Genomic DNA, 15,230 nt, shown 5'->3' with positions numbered 1-15,230 from the left:
AGGCTCCCCGCCAAGCAGGGAACCCGATTCGGGGCTCGATCCCAGGACCCTGGGATCATGACCTGAGCCGAAGGCAGATGCTTAACCATCTGAGCCACCCAGGCGCCCCTGTCTATCACTTTTTAGTGTGATTGAAAAAGTCAATGCATTCCTTCAGTATTGAGTTTTAAAACTTTTGTGTAATTACAAAAAATTCCCCTTAGGCTGGGACTTGGTGAAGATTGACTACAAAGGGGCATGAGAATTTTGGGGAGTGATGGAACTGTTCTGTATCTTGATTTGTGGTGATGGTTATGGGATTATACACACTTGTCAAAACTTATCACTCATTGGCCTATATACTTTTTAGGGCAAATTTTACTGTGTGTAAATTATATCTCAGGAAACCTGACTTTTAAAAAGTGCCACTGAGGCTTAATTAAAGGAATCTGAGTCATCTGAAAAGTGGGGTGATTAGATAGAGAAGATAATAGATCTGTTTTATAGGCCTTCTCTGAAGAGAAATCTGATATAGGTCCTTGAAGGAGTTCTTCCGTTCTAGACCCTTCTCTTCTTAACCCAAGCTTCAGGAAAGTCTAGAAATCCCTGAAATTGTTAGCAAAATTTTGTTAGACGTAATTGCTTTTTTTTTTTTCTGGGAAGAGATGACAGCTTAAATCTGCTTGTCATAAGTAGGTTACTGTCAGTAGAGGTTAAAAAGCACATGTTTGGGTGCTTTCCTACTTTCCAGGTGCCCCCTTTTTCCTAAGGAAGACCATGCTAATGATTACAGCAGCTGCAGACCAGTTTCTGGAGTGGGTGAGAGGAGTCTGTGAGTCCACTGACCTTAGGCCTTAGAGCCCACTTAGGAAAGGCTTAGGCCTTTCCTAATTTCCCTGCTTACAGGGGTTAAGCCCCTATTTCTACCTTCTTAAACCTAAACTCTCACTGCTTCTTTGTCCTAAGGCTGACCAAAGGGCATTTTTTTCCTGAAATATTTATATTACTTTAGTATATCCTAGAAAGTACCTGTGTTTTCTATGTCACTGCCAAATATGATAATAAAGGATTTTTCTAAGTGTGGAATATAACTACATCCTACTCTTTGAAACAGTCCTTTGAATATTAATGATCAGGGTTTTTTTGTTTTGTTTTTGTTTTTTTTTAGATTTTATTTATTTATTTGACAGAGAGAGACACAGTGAGAGAGGGAACACAAGCAGGGGGAGTGGGAGAGGGAGAAGCAGGCTTCCCGCTGAGCAGGGAGCCTGATGCGGGGCTCGATCCCAGGACCCTGGGATCATGAACCGAGCCGAAGGCAGATGCTTGACGACTGAGCCACCCAGGCGCCCCTAATGATCAGTTTTTGAAGTTTGGAGCGCCTGGGTGGCTCAGCGTCCAACTCCTGATTTCGGCTCAGGTCAAGACCTTAGGGTGATGAGATCGAGCCCCCCCCCACCGCCCCCATCGGGCTCTGCACTCAGCGCAGTCTGCTTGTCCCTCTCCCTCCCCCCTCCCCCTACCGCCACTTGCACGCACACTCTCTCTCTCTCAAATAAATAAATAAATAAAATCTTTAAAGGTTTTAAAGTTTATAAAGTTTTCCACAATGTGCATATTTTAAGCAGAAAATAATTATATTTCCATAATTTACCATTCAGCAATATCCCTGCTAACATCTTTATATGTTGTGTTGATTTTGAGATTATACTATAGTTTTTTCTTATTTAAATATTATTATTAAATATTACAAATACCCAACATATCGATGTTCTGGCTCACTTAAGCCCTGGGTATATTAGCTTCAATATTTTTTAAATAAAATATTAAAAATATAGTAGAAGCCCCTATGTATGTCTGTCTCATCCCCTTGACTCCCTCCCTAGCTAGAGGTAGTCACTCTACTGAATTTGGTGTTTATCGTTTGCAAATTTTTATTATTATTCTGTTTTGTATACACATATTACTACTTTTACATGTTTTTATTCTTTATATAAATTGTTTCATTCTGCACACATCATTCTCAAACCTTCTGTTTTTACTTAGCATTCTTTTGTTCATTTTGAATGCTCATTTTAGTCCACTGTGTAGATATACCATAGTTTGGTTTTGGACATTTAGGTCATTTTCTCTCTCTCTCTCTCTTTTGCTAATACTAATTATTCTGCTGTGTTGCTGCGTACATTCTTGTTCATGTTTCCTTATCTAAATGTGTAACAGTTTCTCAAGGGTATTTATTCTCAAATGGAATTTCTGTATCTAAAGAGTGAGTTGAGATGCCACATTGCTCTCCTGTTTACACTCTCACCAGCAATGTATGAGAGTTTCTACATCTTTACAACTAATGTTATTCTTGATAACGTCAGTGGTTTTTGCTTTTGCGAATCTAAGGAAGATGAAGTGGTTTCTCCTTGTTTTAATTTGCATTTCATGATCATTAAGTGAAACTGAACATTTTCTCTTATGTTTATAGGCTTTTTGGGTTTCCTGTTTTGTAAATTCCCTGATTATATGCTTTGTTATTTTCTCTTGGGTTTTTGGTCCTTCTTTAAATTGGTATATGTTCTTTACATATTCAAAATACTAATATTTTGCAAGTTATGTATCGGTAGTAGTTTGTGGTTTGTCTTCTAATGTCTATATAGACTCTGTCATATGAATGTTCCGTAATCTATTCAATTGTTCCCCCTGTTGTTTCATATTTAGATTATTTCCATGAATATTTTGTGTGTTGACTTTTTGTATTTTCTTCTTAAAAAAAAAAATTAAGTGGTGGTGCTGAATTTGACCTGGTCTATTTTGTAGTTAGTGATAAATGTTGGAGACAGTTGGCCAAGTCCAGTTGGTACAGCCTGTGGGTATGAAATAAAGCAGCACTTGCGCTTTTGGCGCCTGAATCTGCCATTCTTGGCATCCCTAACACCTGTTCTGACCGATGAACTAACTGTAGAGTGACCTAAATAAGTAAAACATTGTCATTTGTGAAAGTGGCTTTGGCACTTGAAGCTGGAGTGTTTTGAATGGAACAAATGTTCAGAGGTACAAGAATTCGAGGCAATATAGTACTTATCAAAGGTAGGTCACAGAAACACCAGACTCACATTGTTTGTAAAGCAAAAGGAGTTCTCTAAGCTGTCCTTTGGTGCCATATAAGTTAAGAGGTTAGAGCAGGGATCGGCAGACTTTTTCTGTAAAGGGCCAGACAGTAAATGTTTTGGGCTTTATGGGCCACGTGGTCTCTGTTGCACCTGCTCAGCTCTGCCCCTGCAGCACAGCGAGCTATAGGCACACAGCCTCGCCCATTCATTTCTGTATTGTCCATGACTGCTTTGGCATTACAGTGGAGGTGTTCCGTAGCCTTGCAGACCCTGGAAGATATGCTGTCTGGCCCTTTACAGAAAAAGTTTGCAAACTTGGCAGTATTGATGTTTGGGGCCAGCTAATTCTTTGTCGTTGCCCCCAGGGGGGACAAAATTGTTCCCTGTTGAGAACTACTGATCTAGAATATTCAGGAAATGCTTCATTTAGCTGAGGGAAATCCTCCCTGCTTTTTAAATAATCATTCTGTGTAGTGGAGATGTAGCTCTGATTCCTTGCTTAAACTTTCGCTCTGATCTCAGTGTTGAGTTAGAGAGGAGTATATGTCAAATGAGCACTTGAATACAGTTGTCCCTAAACTATGAAGTCAGATCATATCCTGATATGTGACATAGATCCTATCTAGAAGTCTTTCTGATCTGTAGGTAGCTTATCAAATTGAGCAGTACTTACAGTCTCCCTCTATTTAGCTTTAACCCACTTATGCCAGATCTGAAATTTGTCCCTGCATTTGTCTGTCGTGTGTTCTTTTTTTGTCTCTCTCTTTACCACTGTTGACCTTGCCAGTTGGCTGGGCCTGAGCCTCTAGAGAGGCAGTATTTACAGCTCACTTGGATAGATGCAGCAACTAGGATAGCCCAAGGGCAGATGAAATAATATCCAGAATAAGAATACGGCATCTCTCTTGCTCTGTCATCTTTCACACGAAGGAGAGTTCCTCCCCTCTCCCCTCTCTATGAAATGAGAAGTGGTATTGATTGGTTTGGTACAGTGTATAAAATACGCATCTACTGGAGTGGTATTTGGGGCACTATTAGCGGCATTGGCTCTGCGGAGCCCCAAGATTTTGCCTTCCTCGCCTTTTCTCCTCCCCTTCCTTTTCCTCCTCCTTCTTAGTAGCAGGTTCTTAGCACATTGCAAGCTTTGCCTCTGGCTTGCTGTAGAGCAGTGGAAGTGCAAGCCTTTTCTAGTTTCCAAGGGAGACCGGGTGCTGAGACTGCAGTCTTGCCCAGCATCCACTTACCTCTCATGCCATTCGTCTCCACACATCTTTTGACCTTCATTCTGCTATGCAGACCTGCGCAAGGAGGTAACAGTCTGTTTTCTTGGCGCTCTCTTTGTAAAGGGGGCAGAGGGAAAGCATGGTGGCACGGGGTAAGGCATATGGGGTTAGCAGAGAATAAATGCTGCCATTAGGAAAAAAGTATCTCTGAGGTGTGCTGTATCTGTGAGCTTATTCCTAGTTGCTCTATCTATAAATATCTGAAAGAGAGGAGCCCCAGCACTGGGACTTAAAAGCACCACATGTAAAAACGCAAAATTAATGTAATAATGTCTCTGAGAGGCACAGGAGAAAAATGGGAAATTAATCTTTGGAAATCAAGTCAATTAATTGGTTTTAAACTTAGCTGGCTAACAAGCTGCATTCTCTTAGGCTGATGTTTTATGAGCTGAATCTGGTTTTCAGGTTTAAGGAGAGAGCTTGGTGATAATGTCTCTTAATTGGATTCTCAGGACTTCTGGAGCTGTGCTTTCCAATATGGTAGCCAGTAGCCATGAGCGGCTATTTAAATTTAAGTTAACTAAAAATTAGATAAGACTAAAAATTCATTTTCTCTGTCACACTAGCACATTTTAGGTGCTCAGATGTCACATGTGACCAGCAACTACCGTATTGGACCATGCAGGTATACAACTTTTCCATTATCATACAAAGTTCTGTTGGACTATACTCAAGCAAGTGACCTATAGAATATAGGAAATTTAGTATTTGACCAGAACCAATGAATAGGCATTTTAGTGAGAAGACTTAGAGACTGTTTGTCCAGAATTAGCATAAATATGGATTCACTAGAGTTTAAAGCTACATGGGACCTTAAAACTATAGACTTACCCTTTATTTTGTAAGTGAAGAAACTAAGGTACCAAGAAATTGCATGATTCTCTTAAGGTCAAACAAATAGTTAATGGAAGAACTGAAACTAGAACCCAGGTACATGTTCTTTCTGCCGCACCACAGTGTTAGCATCCCATACGCAATTAGAAATAACAAGGGAAACTTGAACTCAAGCTTACCTGCTGGGGCTCTGGCAACTATAGGGTCAGCTACATCCTCTGAAGGAGACTTTAGTCCTTCATATCACCTGTCACTTGTACTTTGTTCATGACAGTTTTATAGCATGTTGGTGGCAACCTCTGAAAATGTAAAAATCATTCTTTCCCAACATAGAGTGTCGATACTGGCATACGTTTGGGAAACATCAGGGGAAGATAGGAAAAGTCTAACGCAAGACATCTTTATCCACTAATTCCTGATATTGCTAGATTGGGAAAAAGAAACGTCCTGCTCCATAAATCCACATAATTAGGGTACCATCCACAGTGCTGGGTGGAAGAAACAGTTTTCATTTCAGTGGTGTAATCTAAGAAAAGCTATACTCGAAGCAGGAGACCGTGGTTATAGTCCCTTTAGGCCTGTGGCTGAACAACATTGTGAGCTTCGGCAAGTATGTTAATGTTTCCTTAGGCTTATATCCACTCATCTCTAAAACAGGAATTTGTCTTCTCTAGCTGAAGTCTTGGAATTAGATCAGATGACTCCTTGAAGTCATAAAGTCTTTAGCCATGGGTTTATGAGCCTGTTAATCCTCTAAGTTGTCCCCCTCCCCATATAGCTATCTATATGTGCTTCCAGATTGATATCGAAGCGGTTCTTTTTGGCCTTTCTGGAATACCTTTGTCTCCATATCCTTAATCACAGGATATAGTCCAAGGAATGGCAAGCTGTCTTATAAGACTGTTTAGATATTCTGTAATTAATGACCACGGCCTCATGAGTGCTATAAAAAAAACACATACTAAACGTGGTCATTCCCTATTTGAAGCTAACCAGGTAAGTACCCTCTCTTTTGAGTACAGATTTTAGATACAGGACTCTTTAAAGCTCTTTCAAAAACCAATTTCCTATTGGTAGATTCAAGACAAAAATTTTACTCTCTCATCATTCTAGGGAAAACAGCTTTGTTCTTGCCTTGGAGATCATGACAATTTCTCTTTCATTCTTCGACTTACAGTAGTTTCATTTTACTTAGATAGCCCTTTGAACCTTCCTAGGGCACATTTTCAAGGGAATCAAGACCTCTTCCAAGTGAATTATCCATTTCTGGTAAAAATAGTTAAGGGGAACTCTTTTATTAGATTAGATGGGTTGCCTGTTATGGTACACGCAGCCTTTCTTTTCCAATGACCACAGCTGAGCTTTTACTGTGGCGGTAAATAATGTAGTTGGCAGTGTGGTGGTGCTCTGCTGAGTACTTACTACGTACCAGCTCGTGGTCTAGGCACTTTATGTGTTTCTGTATTTAATCTTCATGAGAACCCAATCTACACCTGCTAATATCTAGCCCAGCTGTTAATATCTTCATCGTATAAGAAGGTTGGGTTTGGAGTACTTAAATATCTTATCCAAGATTATCATCTACCAAGGACGTTGAAGAGCCAGGGTTCAAACCCAGGCAGTTTGATTCCCACACCCAGGGTATTTTATCACTACACTGTCCTTGTCAGAAGATATTTTAGGTCTTCTATTTTTTATTTATTGTGACTTTCTTCAGGTTCACTGGTGATTTGCTAGGCATTTTTCACAGCTTCTTAAGATAAAATTAGTCCATCTGTAGTATATAAAGGGGCACTATGAATTTTAGATGCAGAGAACAAATTATTTTTGTGAGGTCATGCTAATTATTTGTAATTATTTGAATTCCACTGATTATATGACCTCAATGTCATAGCAAACGCAAAGAAAAATGCTTCCTGCCGTCTAGGAAACATAGTAGACAAATACGGTAATCAAAGGACTTTCGCATTGCAATTCCTTTCTATACCACTGAATTGGGGGTGTTAACCTAGTTTTAGCTGGATGTCAGAAAGCCAGAGACAGATGTAAAGCCATGGCTTCTCTTATATTTTCTGTTGTACTATTTAGTGAACATAGACCCATCTTCTTTTCATAGCAATAAGGAATTGTGTAGTACTCAGATTTCGTGGATGGCTCAAATGCTTCTCAGAAAGAGCAAGGTGTGTTGAGCATAGGTTTGGTGTAGGAGTCACAAATTTTTTCTGTAAAGGGCCAGGTAGTGAATATTTTAGGCTTTGCAGGCTACTTTGTCTCCATTGTAGATATTAAACTCTGTTGCTGTAGTTAGGTAAAACTTTATTTTATTTATAAAAATATGGCGGGCCAGATTTGGCTCAGGACCAGAGTTTTGTTCACCACCTAGTCTAGATTTTAGAAAGTGCAAGGACCTGGACTCTACTTAAAACTTTGAACGTCCTCAAGGCAACCGTAAGTTAGGTGTGTCACTTTTGTGAACCTTGGAATCCACATCTAGGTAAAGGAAAATGAATGAAAATGTTGCTTCCTTCCTCAAAATATTTACAAATTTAAGTACTGGAGTTTTCTGGGTTTTGTCTTTAGATTTTTTTTTTTTTACAGTTTAAATCATAAACATCTCATATATTGACACAGGTAACAAAATAATCTACATGATATTCACTAAAAAAATTGTATACTAAATACATAGATACGTACGTAGATAATAATCTAGACACAGATGTAGTAGAATGCAAACGGGTTATTTTCATATGGTGGAATTTTAGTTTATTTTTGTTTTTACATTTTTGTCTTCTAATTTTTCTATGAAAAATTAGATGTATGACTTCAAATATTTAAGACTTCTTACCTACCAGGCCTGTTTTTACTATTTCTCTCATTCAGTAAAACTCTAGAGTATGAAGTGGGATAAGCCAGTTTGAAGCTCTTTTCTTTCACTATGGCTCCTATCTAGTATGCAAAGAAAGGTTTAACAGTCAAGAATTAAGTATAAGAGTGATGCTCTATATATTTTGCAGGTAGAAATGCACCTGTGTGTAGGCTGGTTGGTAACCCAGACAGAATTTCATGGGGAGTTAGTCCTCAAGGGTCACCAATTCCAGGGTTTGGTCCAGGGAGCTGGATGTGGGGCCCCATACATTCATCTGGGACCACTGAAGGGCTACATTCTAGAAGTGAGGGCTTACCAGAAATAGACCAGCCCTTGCAAAGACTGAAGGCTAGCTTCCATTCAGCTCAATGTAGATTAAGGTCAAAGTAGAGAAAAACAATATCCTCTCATTAAAAATGTTTGGCAGTTGGACCCTTGCTGGACGCCCAGTCTCTGTGAAATGTGATATGTACTGTATTTTGTATTGTTTAAATTGGATCTGTAATTGAAAGTGGTCCAGGAGAAGGCAGCTTCCTGTATGCAGTGAGCTTTTTTTTTTTTCCAAACAAGTTACAACTCCATTTAAGAAACAATTATTTCTACTTTGAAGTCATATCAATGAGAAGATGTATATGCACTTACAGTTTTCCTAATAAAGACATTTATTCAATGTAAAAAAAAATGTGGGTTTTTTTTCCCCCAGAAATTAGCAGACATACCAAGAAATAAGACTGATTTAGCAAAAGACTAAGAAAACAAATCAATAAGAACAGAGCCAGATATTGATGTTATCAAACTAAAACTAATTATGGTTAATATGTTCAAGAAAATAGAAGGTGGAGAATTTCAACAGAGAACTGCAATCTATTTTAAAAAGAATCAAATGAAAATTCTAGAACCAAAACTTTAAATAACTGTAATTAGAAACTCAACTGGTGAGTTTATAGTAGACCAGCTGAAGAGAGGAATAGTGAACTAATTATATGGATAGTAGAAAATATCTAGAATGAAGTGCCCAGCTGGCTCAGTTGGAAGAGCGTGCAACTCTCGATCTCAGGGTTGTGAGTTCAAGCCTCACACTGAGTGTAGAGATTACTTAAATAAATAAAACTTAAAAAGGAAAGAAAAAGAAAATAATCCAGAATGAAACCCAGAGAGAGAAAAGGAAGAGGAAGTACAGAAAAAGCATAATAAATAAATAGAATATGACCAATAAGGTCTAATATAAGTAGAATTGAAATGCAGAGGAAGAAAAAAGAAGAATTAGCTGCTTTTTTCCTGGAACACCATTTTTACTTGAAAGAATGGGCAGACTATGGTCCTTTAGACTTGGGTATTTGGCAGACATTTTCTTGAAAATGAACAAAGTGAGCTTGTCACAAAGTATTTGTTGCCAATTATAAAATTTTAAATTTCAAACAGAAATTAGAATTTTGGAAAACTTGTATCTGCCATTATGAGTGGTTTTATTGACTGCTTCCCAATATTTAAAGACTGCCCTACGATCAAAGGTGGTATTAAAGAATGTAATTTTTTTGTTTTATTTTTCTATTATTTTTTATTGAGATATAATAGACATATCATTGTATTAGTTTTAGGTGTACAACTTAGTGATTTAGTAAATATATTACAAAATGATTACTACAATAAGTTTAGTTAACATCCATCATCACACAGTTACAATTTTTTTCCCTCATGATAAGAACTTTTAAAATTATTCTCTTAGCAACTTTCAAGTATATAATACAGCATTGTTAATTATAGTCACCATACTGTACATTATATACCCAGGACTTACTAATCTTATAAATGACATTTTGTACCTTTTGAGCACCTTCACCTACTTTGCCCACCTCCTCCCTGCCTCCATTAACCACAAATCAGTTTGTGTTTTTTTTAAGATTTCATATATAAGTGAGATCAGATTTTTTTTCCTATTATTTTGTATGAGTTCTTTATCTAGTTTGGATATTAACCCCTTACCAGATATATGATTTGCCAATATTTTCTTCCATTCTGTAGGTTGCCTTTTCATCTTGTTGATAGTTTACTTTACAATGCAGAAGGTTTTTAGTTTGATATAGTCCCACTTATTTTTGCTTTTGTTGCCTTTGCTTTTGGTGTCAAATCCAAAACAATCATTACCAAGGCCATGTCAAGGAGCTTATGCCCTATGTTACAGAATGTGATTTATAAAATTACTAGTCTATAATGTGGTGTGTCAACATTTGGAAGATCTGCACCAGTGTTTTCCAAATGACCAATGTGTAATGACCCAAATTCTTTCATGGGTAAGAAGGTCCATTCAAAGTGCAAGATAGACCAATAGATTTCAATGTAACAGAATATGAACAGTCTGTTAACATGGTTTCAGATTCCACTTGCTACTAACCTTTAAGAAACTACCACTTGTATTTTAGTATATAGTATCAAAGAAGAATATCCATAATTATCTTAAAAAGCTATTATAGGGGCGCCTGGGTGGCTCAGTCATTAAGCGGCTGCCTTTGGCTCAGGTCATGATCCCAGGGTCCTGGGATCGAGCCCCGCATCGGGCTCCCTGCTCAGCAGGAAGCCTGCTTCTCCCTCTCCCACTCCCCCTGCTTGTTTTCCCTCTCTCGCTGTGTCTCTCTCTGTCAAATAAATAAATAAAATCTTTATTTATTTTTTATTTTTTTAAAGATTTTATTTATTCATTTGAGACAGAGAGATACGGAGAGAGAGAAAGCATGAGCAGGGGGGAGACAGAGGGAGAGGGAGAAGCAGGCTCCCCGCTGAGCAGAAAGCCCGATGTGGGGCTCGATCCCAGGACCCTGGAATCATGACCCGAGCCAAAGGCAGATGCCTAACCATCTGAGCCACCCAGGCGCCCCAAATAAAATCTTTAAAAAAAAAAAAAAAGCTATTGTAATGCTACTGGCTTTTCCGACTATAAACCTGTGAAAGACTGTATATTCTTTATATTTTTTATTTAATTAATTTATTTTTTGCATTGCAATCACATGTTTACTTAATACTTTGGAGGTAGATTAAAATACATCATACCTTTCAAATGCTCAATATAAAAGCACTTCCTTATAAAAGTTACTAGAAGTGGTGCCTGGAGAGTTTCTTACCCATGTAGCTTAAAACCATATTCTTACACCCTAGTAAAGTAGAATTGGAAGTGTTTGGCTTAATATTCCTTCCCCCCCCACCCTCTCTTCTTATAGAATAGAATATATACTAGTGAGACCCTAAATTTTAACATTTTAAAAATTTAGGTCTTTATATATTTTAACTGAAACACTGTTATACAACATATTGAATAAAGTGTGTATGAAAATCTGGTTATCTTCTACTAAGCCAGTGTTAAAGAAAATTATAAAAATGTAATACAACACCCTTACTAAATTATTTTGTTTTAGATAATAGTTATTTTCATAAAAGATAAGTTATTGATGTAACTTTTTATAATAGGGCTCTTATTTTTAAATACATTAGTGCATATTTTTTAAATTTCTCAGTTTTAATTTGTGCTAAGGTAAATATTAATAGATATACATAAACAAAAGCCCTTTGACGGTCCTCAGTAATTTTTAAAAATGTAAGAGAGGGGCGCCTGGATGGTTCAGTAGGTTAAGGGTCTGCCTTTGGCTCAGGTCATGATCCCAGGGTCTTGGGATCAAGTCTCACATTGGGCTCCCTGCTCAGTGGGGAGTCTGCTTCTCCCTCTGCCCTTCACCCTGCTCTTGCTCACTCTCTCTCTCTCAAATAAATAAATAAAATCTTTTTTAAAAAAAAATGTAGGGGCACCTGGGTGGCTTAGTTGGTTAAGCATCTGCCTTCAGCTCAGGTCATGATCTCAGGGTCCTGGGATCGAGCCCCACATAGTGCTCCCTGCTGAGTGGGGAGCCTGCTTCTTCCTCTGCCTGCCATCCCCCCTGCTCGTGCTCTCTCTCTCTCAAATAAATAAAATCTTAAATATATATATATATAAAACGTAAAGGGCCCTGAGGCCCAAAAATTGAGAATCATTGCTACAGATACTAAAATGACAATTAAAATATACAAGAGTAAAAAAATAAATAAAATAAAATATACAAGAGTATTATGAACAATTTTGTGCCACTAAATATAAGAATATTAAGTTCTTTGAAAAACAAATATTACCAAAATGAAAATCTGACTAGGCCTAAATCAGTTAAAGAAATTGAACCCCTTATTTAAAACCTTCCCATAAAGAACGCTTTAAATCCAGATGGCTTCATTGGTGCACTTTACTAATTAAGAAGGAAACAAACTTAATCTTGTACAAATTCTTATAGAAAATAGACAAAGAGAAAACACTTCCCAACTTGTATGATCTTAATTCTAGACCTCACCAGGTTATTATAAGAAGGGAAAATTATAGGCCATTTTCTCAAATAAACGTGGATGGAGAAATCCTAAACTAAATAATACTGAATCTATATAAAAGTAAGTCTATACAGGGGTGCCTGGCTGGCTCAGTCAGTAGAGCATGCAACTCTTGATCTCAGGGTTGTGAGTTCAAACCTCATGTTGGGTATAGAGCTTACTTAAAAATAATAATAAAATAATATTTCTTTAAAAAAAGTTGATATATCATAGCCAAGTCGAGCTTATCCTAAGAATCCAGTGTTATTTTATCATTCAGATATTATTCAATGTGATTCACCATATTAACAGAAAAAAGAAGGACAATGATAATATGGGGAAGAAAAGCATGTGATAAGTTCGACACACACTAATGATTAAAAAAACAGAACCAATAACAACAAAATCCTAGCCTACTTCCTACTGGAATGGAAAGGAATTGATTGAACCTGAGAAGCAGCGTCTACAGAAATCTTGCAGTAGACATCACAGTGATAAAATGCTGAATGCTTTGTCTCTGAAGGCAGGAACAAAGCATGAAAACTTGCTATCATCACTCCTTTTCAACATGTCCTAGAGGCTCTAGCCAGAGCATTAAAGCAAGAAAAGAAAGAAATAAAAATTTTAAGGATGTGGAAAGAAGAAATGAAAGTCTCATTTTACAGATGACATGATTCTGTATGAACAGTAATAAATTCATAAGTAATGTCTTGGATTATGCAATTTTCACTGATAGCATTTCTATCATTTTGATTCTGCCTAAGTTCATTCTTAGAGTGTAGAAATCACTGCAGTGTGTGGAAGTACCTTGTCATTCCTCAAGTACATGCAGCAAAGGTCTCTTACTTCTGGTATTACTTTTTTTCTCTACAGGTCGTATCTGACTCCTGTACGGGATGAGGAAGCAGAGTCTTTACGGAAAGCACGCTCCAGACAAGCTCGGCAGACTCGAAGGTCTACTCAAGTGAGTGTGACCTTCTTTTTTATGTCATTTTGTCTATCTTCCTTTCTGTTGGAGGTACAACTAAAAAATCGTTAAGATCAGTTCCTTACTCCAGCCACTGTTGTAAAAGTTTTCACCTGTGTTGAATCTTATACTACATAGTATCAGATGAATTTATAGCTATATCTGCCCACTCTCACTTTTATTTCTCCAGGCTCAGAGCAGGTTTATCTCCTTTCCTTCACAAGACTAATCATTCCATTTGTGTTTAAGAGGCCACATCTTAAGAATCCCTAAAGGAGAAGAGTTTGGCAGTTCCCCAAAATGTTATATATACAGTTACCATATGACCTAGCAATTCTACTCTTAGGTATATAGTCAAGAGGAATGAAAACATATGTCCACACAAAAACTTGTACATAGATGTTTATAACAGCATTATCTACAATAGCCCACATCCCAAATTCAGTGTCATTTCTGAACTCTGGCCAGAGTTTACTTGCTATATAGACCATATTTATGTGTGGAGTTGGCAAGCTTGCTGTGGAGTTGAGTCCTGGGCTCCCGGCAGCAGCAAGGTTTAGCATTGTGTGGCTGGGCGTGCCTCAGCTATCCTCTGCAGCTATAGGAGTCGTGGGCACAGGCTGAGCCATCAAGCAGACCAAATAAATTAAGCAGTTAGCATAACTGGGGAAAAAGAAAACAAATATCCATTAACAAAGGAATGGATAAATAAATATTATATAGCCATACAATAGAATATTATTTGGCAATAAAGAGATACATGTTAATGCTACAATGTGCAGGAAACTTAAGAAAACATTATGTTAAGTGAAAGAAACCAGACATGATTCCATTTATATGAAAATATCCAGAATAGGCAAAGCCAGAGAAATAGAAAATAGATTAGTGGAGCACCTGGTAGCTCAGTCAGTTGTGTCGAACTCTTGATTTCGGCTCAGGTCATGATCTCAGGGTCGTGCGTCAGGCTCTGTGCTGGGCATGGAGCCTGCTTAAGATTCTCTCCCTCTCCCACTGGTCCTCCCCCACCTCACTCTCGCTCTCTGTCTCTCTAAAAAAAAAAAAGAAGGAAAGAGAGAGAGAGAGAAAGAAAGAAAGAAAAGAAAGAAAGAAAGAAAGAAAGAAAGAAAATAGATTGGTGGTTGCCAGGGGTGGGAGAGAGGAAGGAATGGGAGTGACTGCTGATGGATATTGAGTTTCTTTTTGGGGTGATGAAATGTTCTGAAATGAGATGGTGATGATGGTTGCAGAACTCTGTGAATATGCTAAAACCACTGAATTGTATACAGGCATACCTCATTTTATTAAGTAGGCTCCCTGCCCAGTGTAGAGCCCAACATGGGGCTTGAACTCACAACCCTGAAATCAAGCCTGAGCTGAGATCAAGAGTCGGAGACTATGGAGTGCCTGGGTGACTCAGTCGCACTCTTGCTCTCTCTCCCTCTAAAAAAAAAAAAAAAAAGAGTCAGACGCTTAACCAACTGAGCCACCCAGGCACCCCAATCTGTATAATATTGCAAAAATCACTGTGCAGAGAATTGATGGGAGTGGTCGGCAAAAATATGTTTATAAAAGCGGGAAACAAGAAGATGTGTTAGGAAGCTGTCACAGCAGTCCAAGCTGGAAGTAACAAGACCATGAACTCAGTCAGGATGTACTGGCAAGGAGAAGGGAGAGAAAGCTGTGACTTGGCATTAAGGAGGCAGAGGACGATGAGCTGATGAAGCACAATGAAAAGGAGCAGCCAGAGAGATGAAAGGTAAACCAGGAAATAGGAGCGGCATAGAAGTAAATGAAAAGTCAGTTGAAGGTAACAGTTGTAAATTCTA

At 38.0% G+C, this 15,230-nt stretch overlaps 1 protein-coding gene across 7 annotated transcripts in view; it reads left to right on the top strand.

Moving 5' to 3' along the window:
- PPP1R12B (protein phosphatase 1 regulatory subunit 12B) overlaps positions 1-15,230 on the top strand; it is a 209,834-nt gene that overhangs the window by 102,799 nt on the left and 91,805 nt on the right. For all 7 annotated transcript variants that reach the window (XR_010412229.1, XR_006791158.3, XM_045877023.3 and 4 more), the window contains one exon: positions 13,311-13,401. Coding sequence is in view for 5 of the 7 variants with exons in the window: in XM_045877023.3 (XP_045732979.1) it covers positions 13,311-13,401 (91 nt within the window). In the remaining 2 variants the exon portion in view is untranslated. The remainder of the gene's footprint in view (positions 1-13,310; positions 13,402-15,230) is intronic.

Source organism: Mirounga angustirostris, unplaced genomic scaffold (assembly GCF_029215605.1).
Source record: "Mirounga angustirostris isolate CCGP_5_RB_7025 unplaced genomic scaffold, mMirAng1.0.hap1 SCAF_6, whole genome shotgun sequence".
In the NCBI taxonomy this organism is placed as follows: Eukaryota; Metazoa; Chordata; class Mammalia; order Carnivora; family Phocidae; genus Mirounga; species Mirounga angustirostris.
Note: the sequence above shows the minus strand (reverse complement) of the source record. Positions and strands in the feature narration are given on the sequence as shown.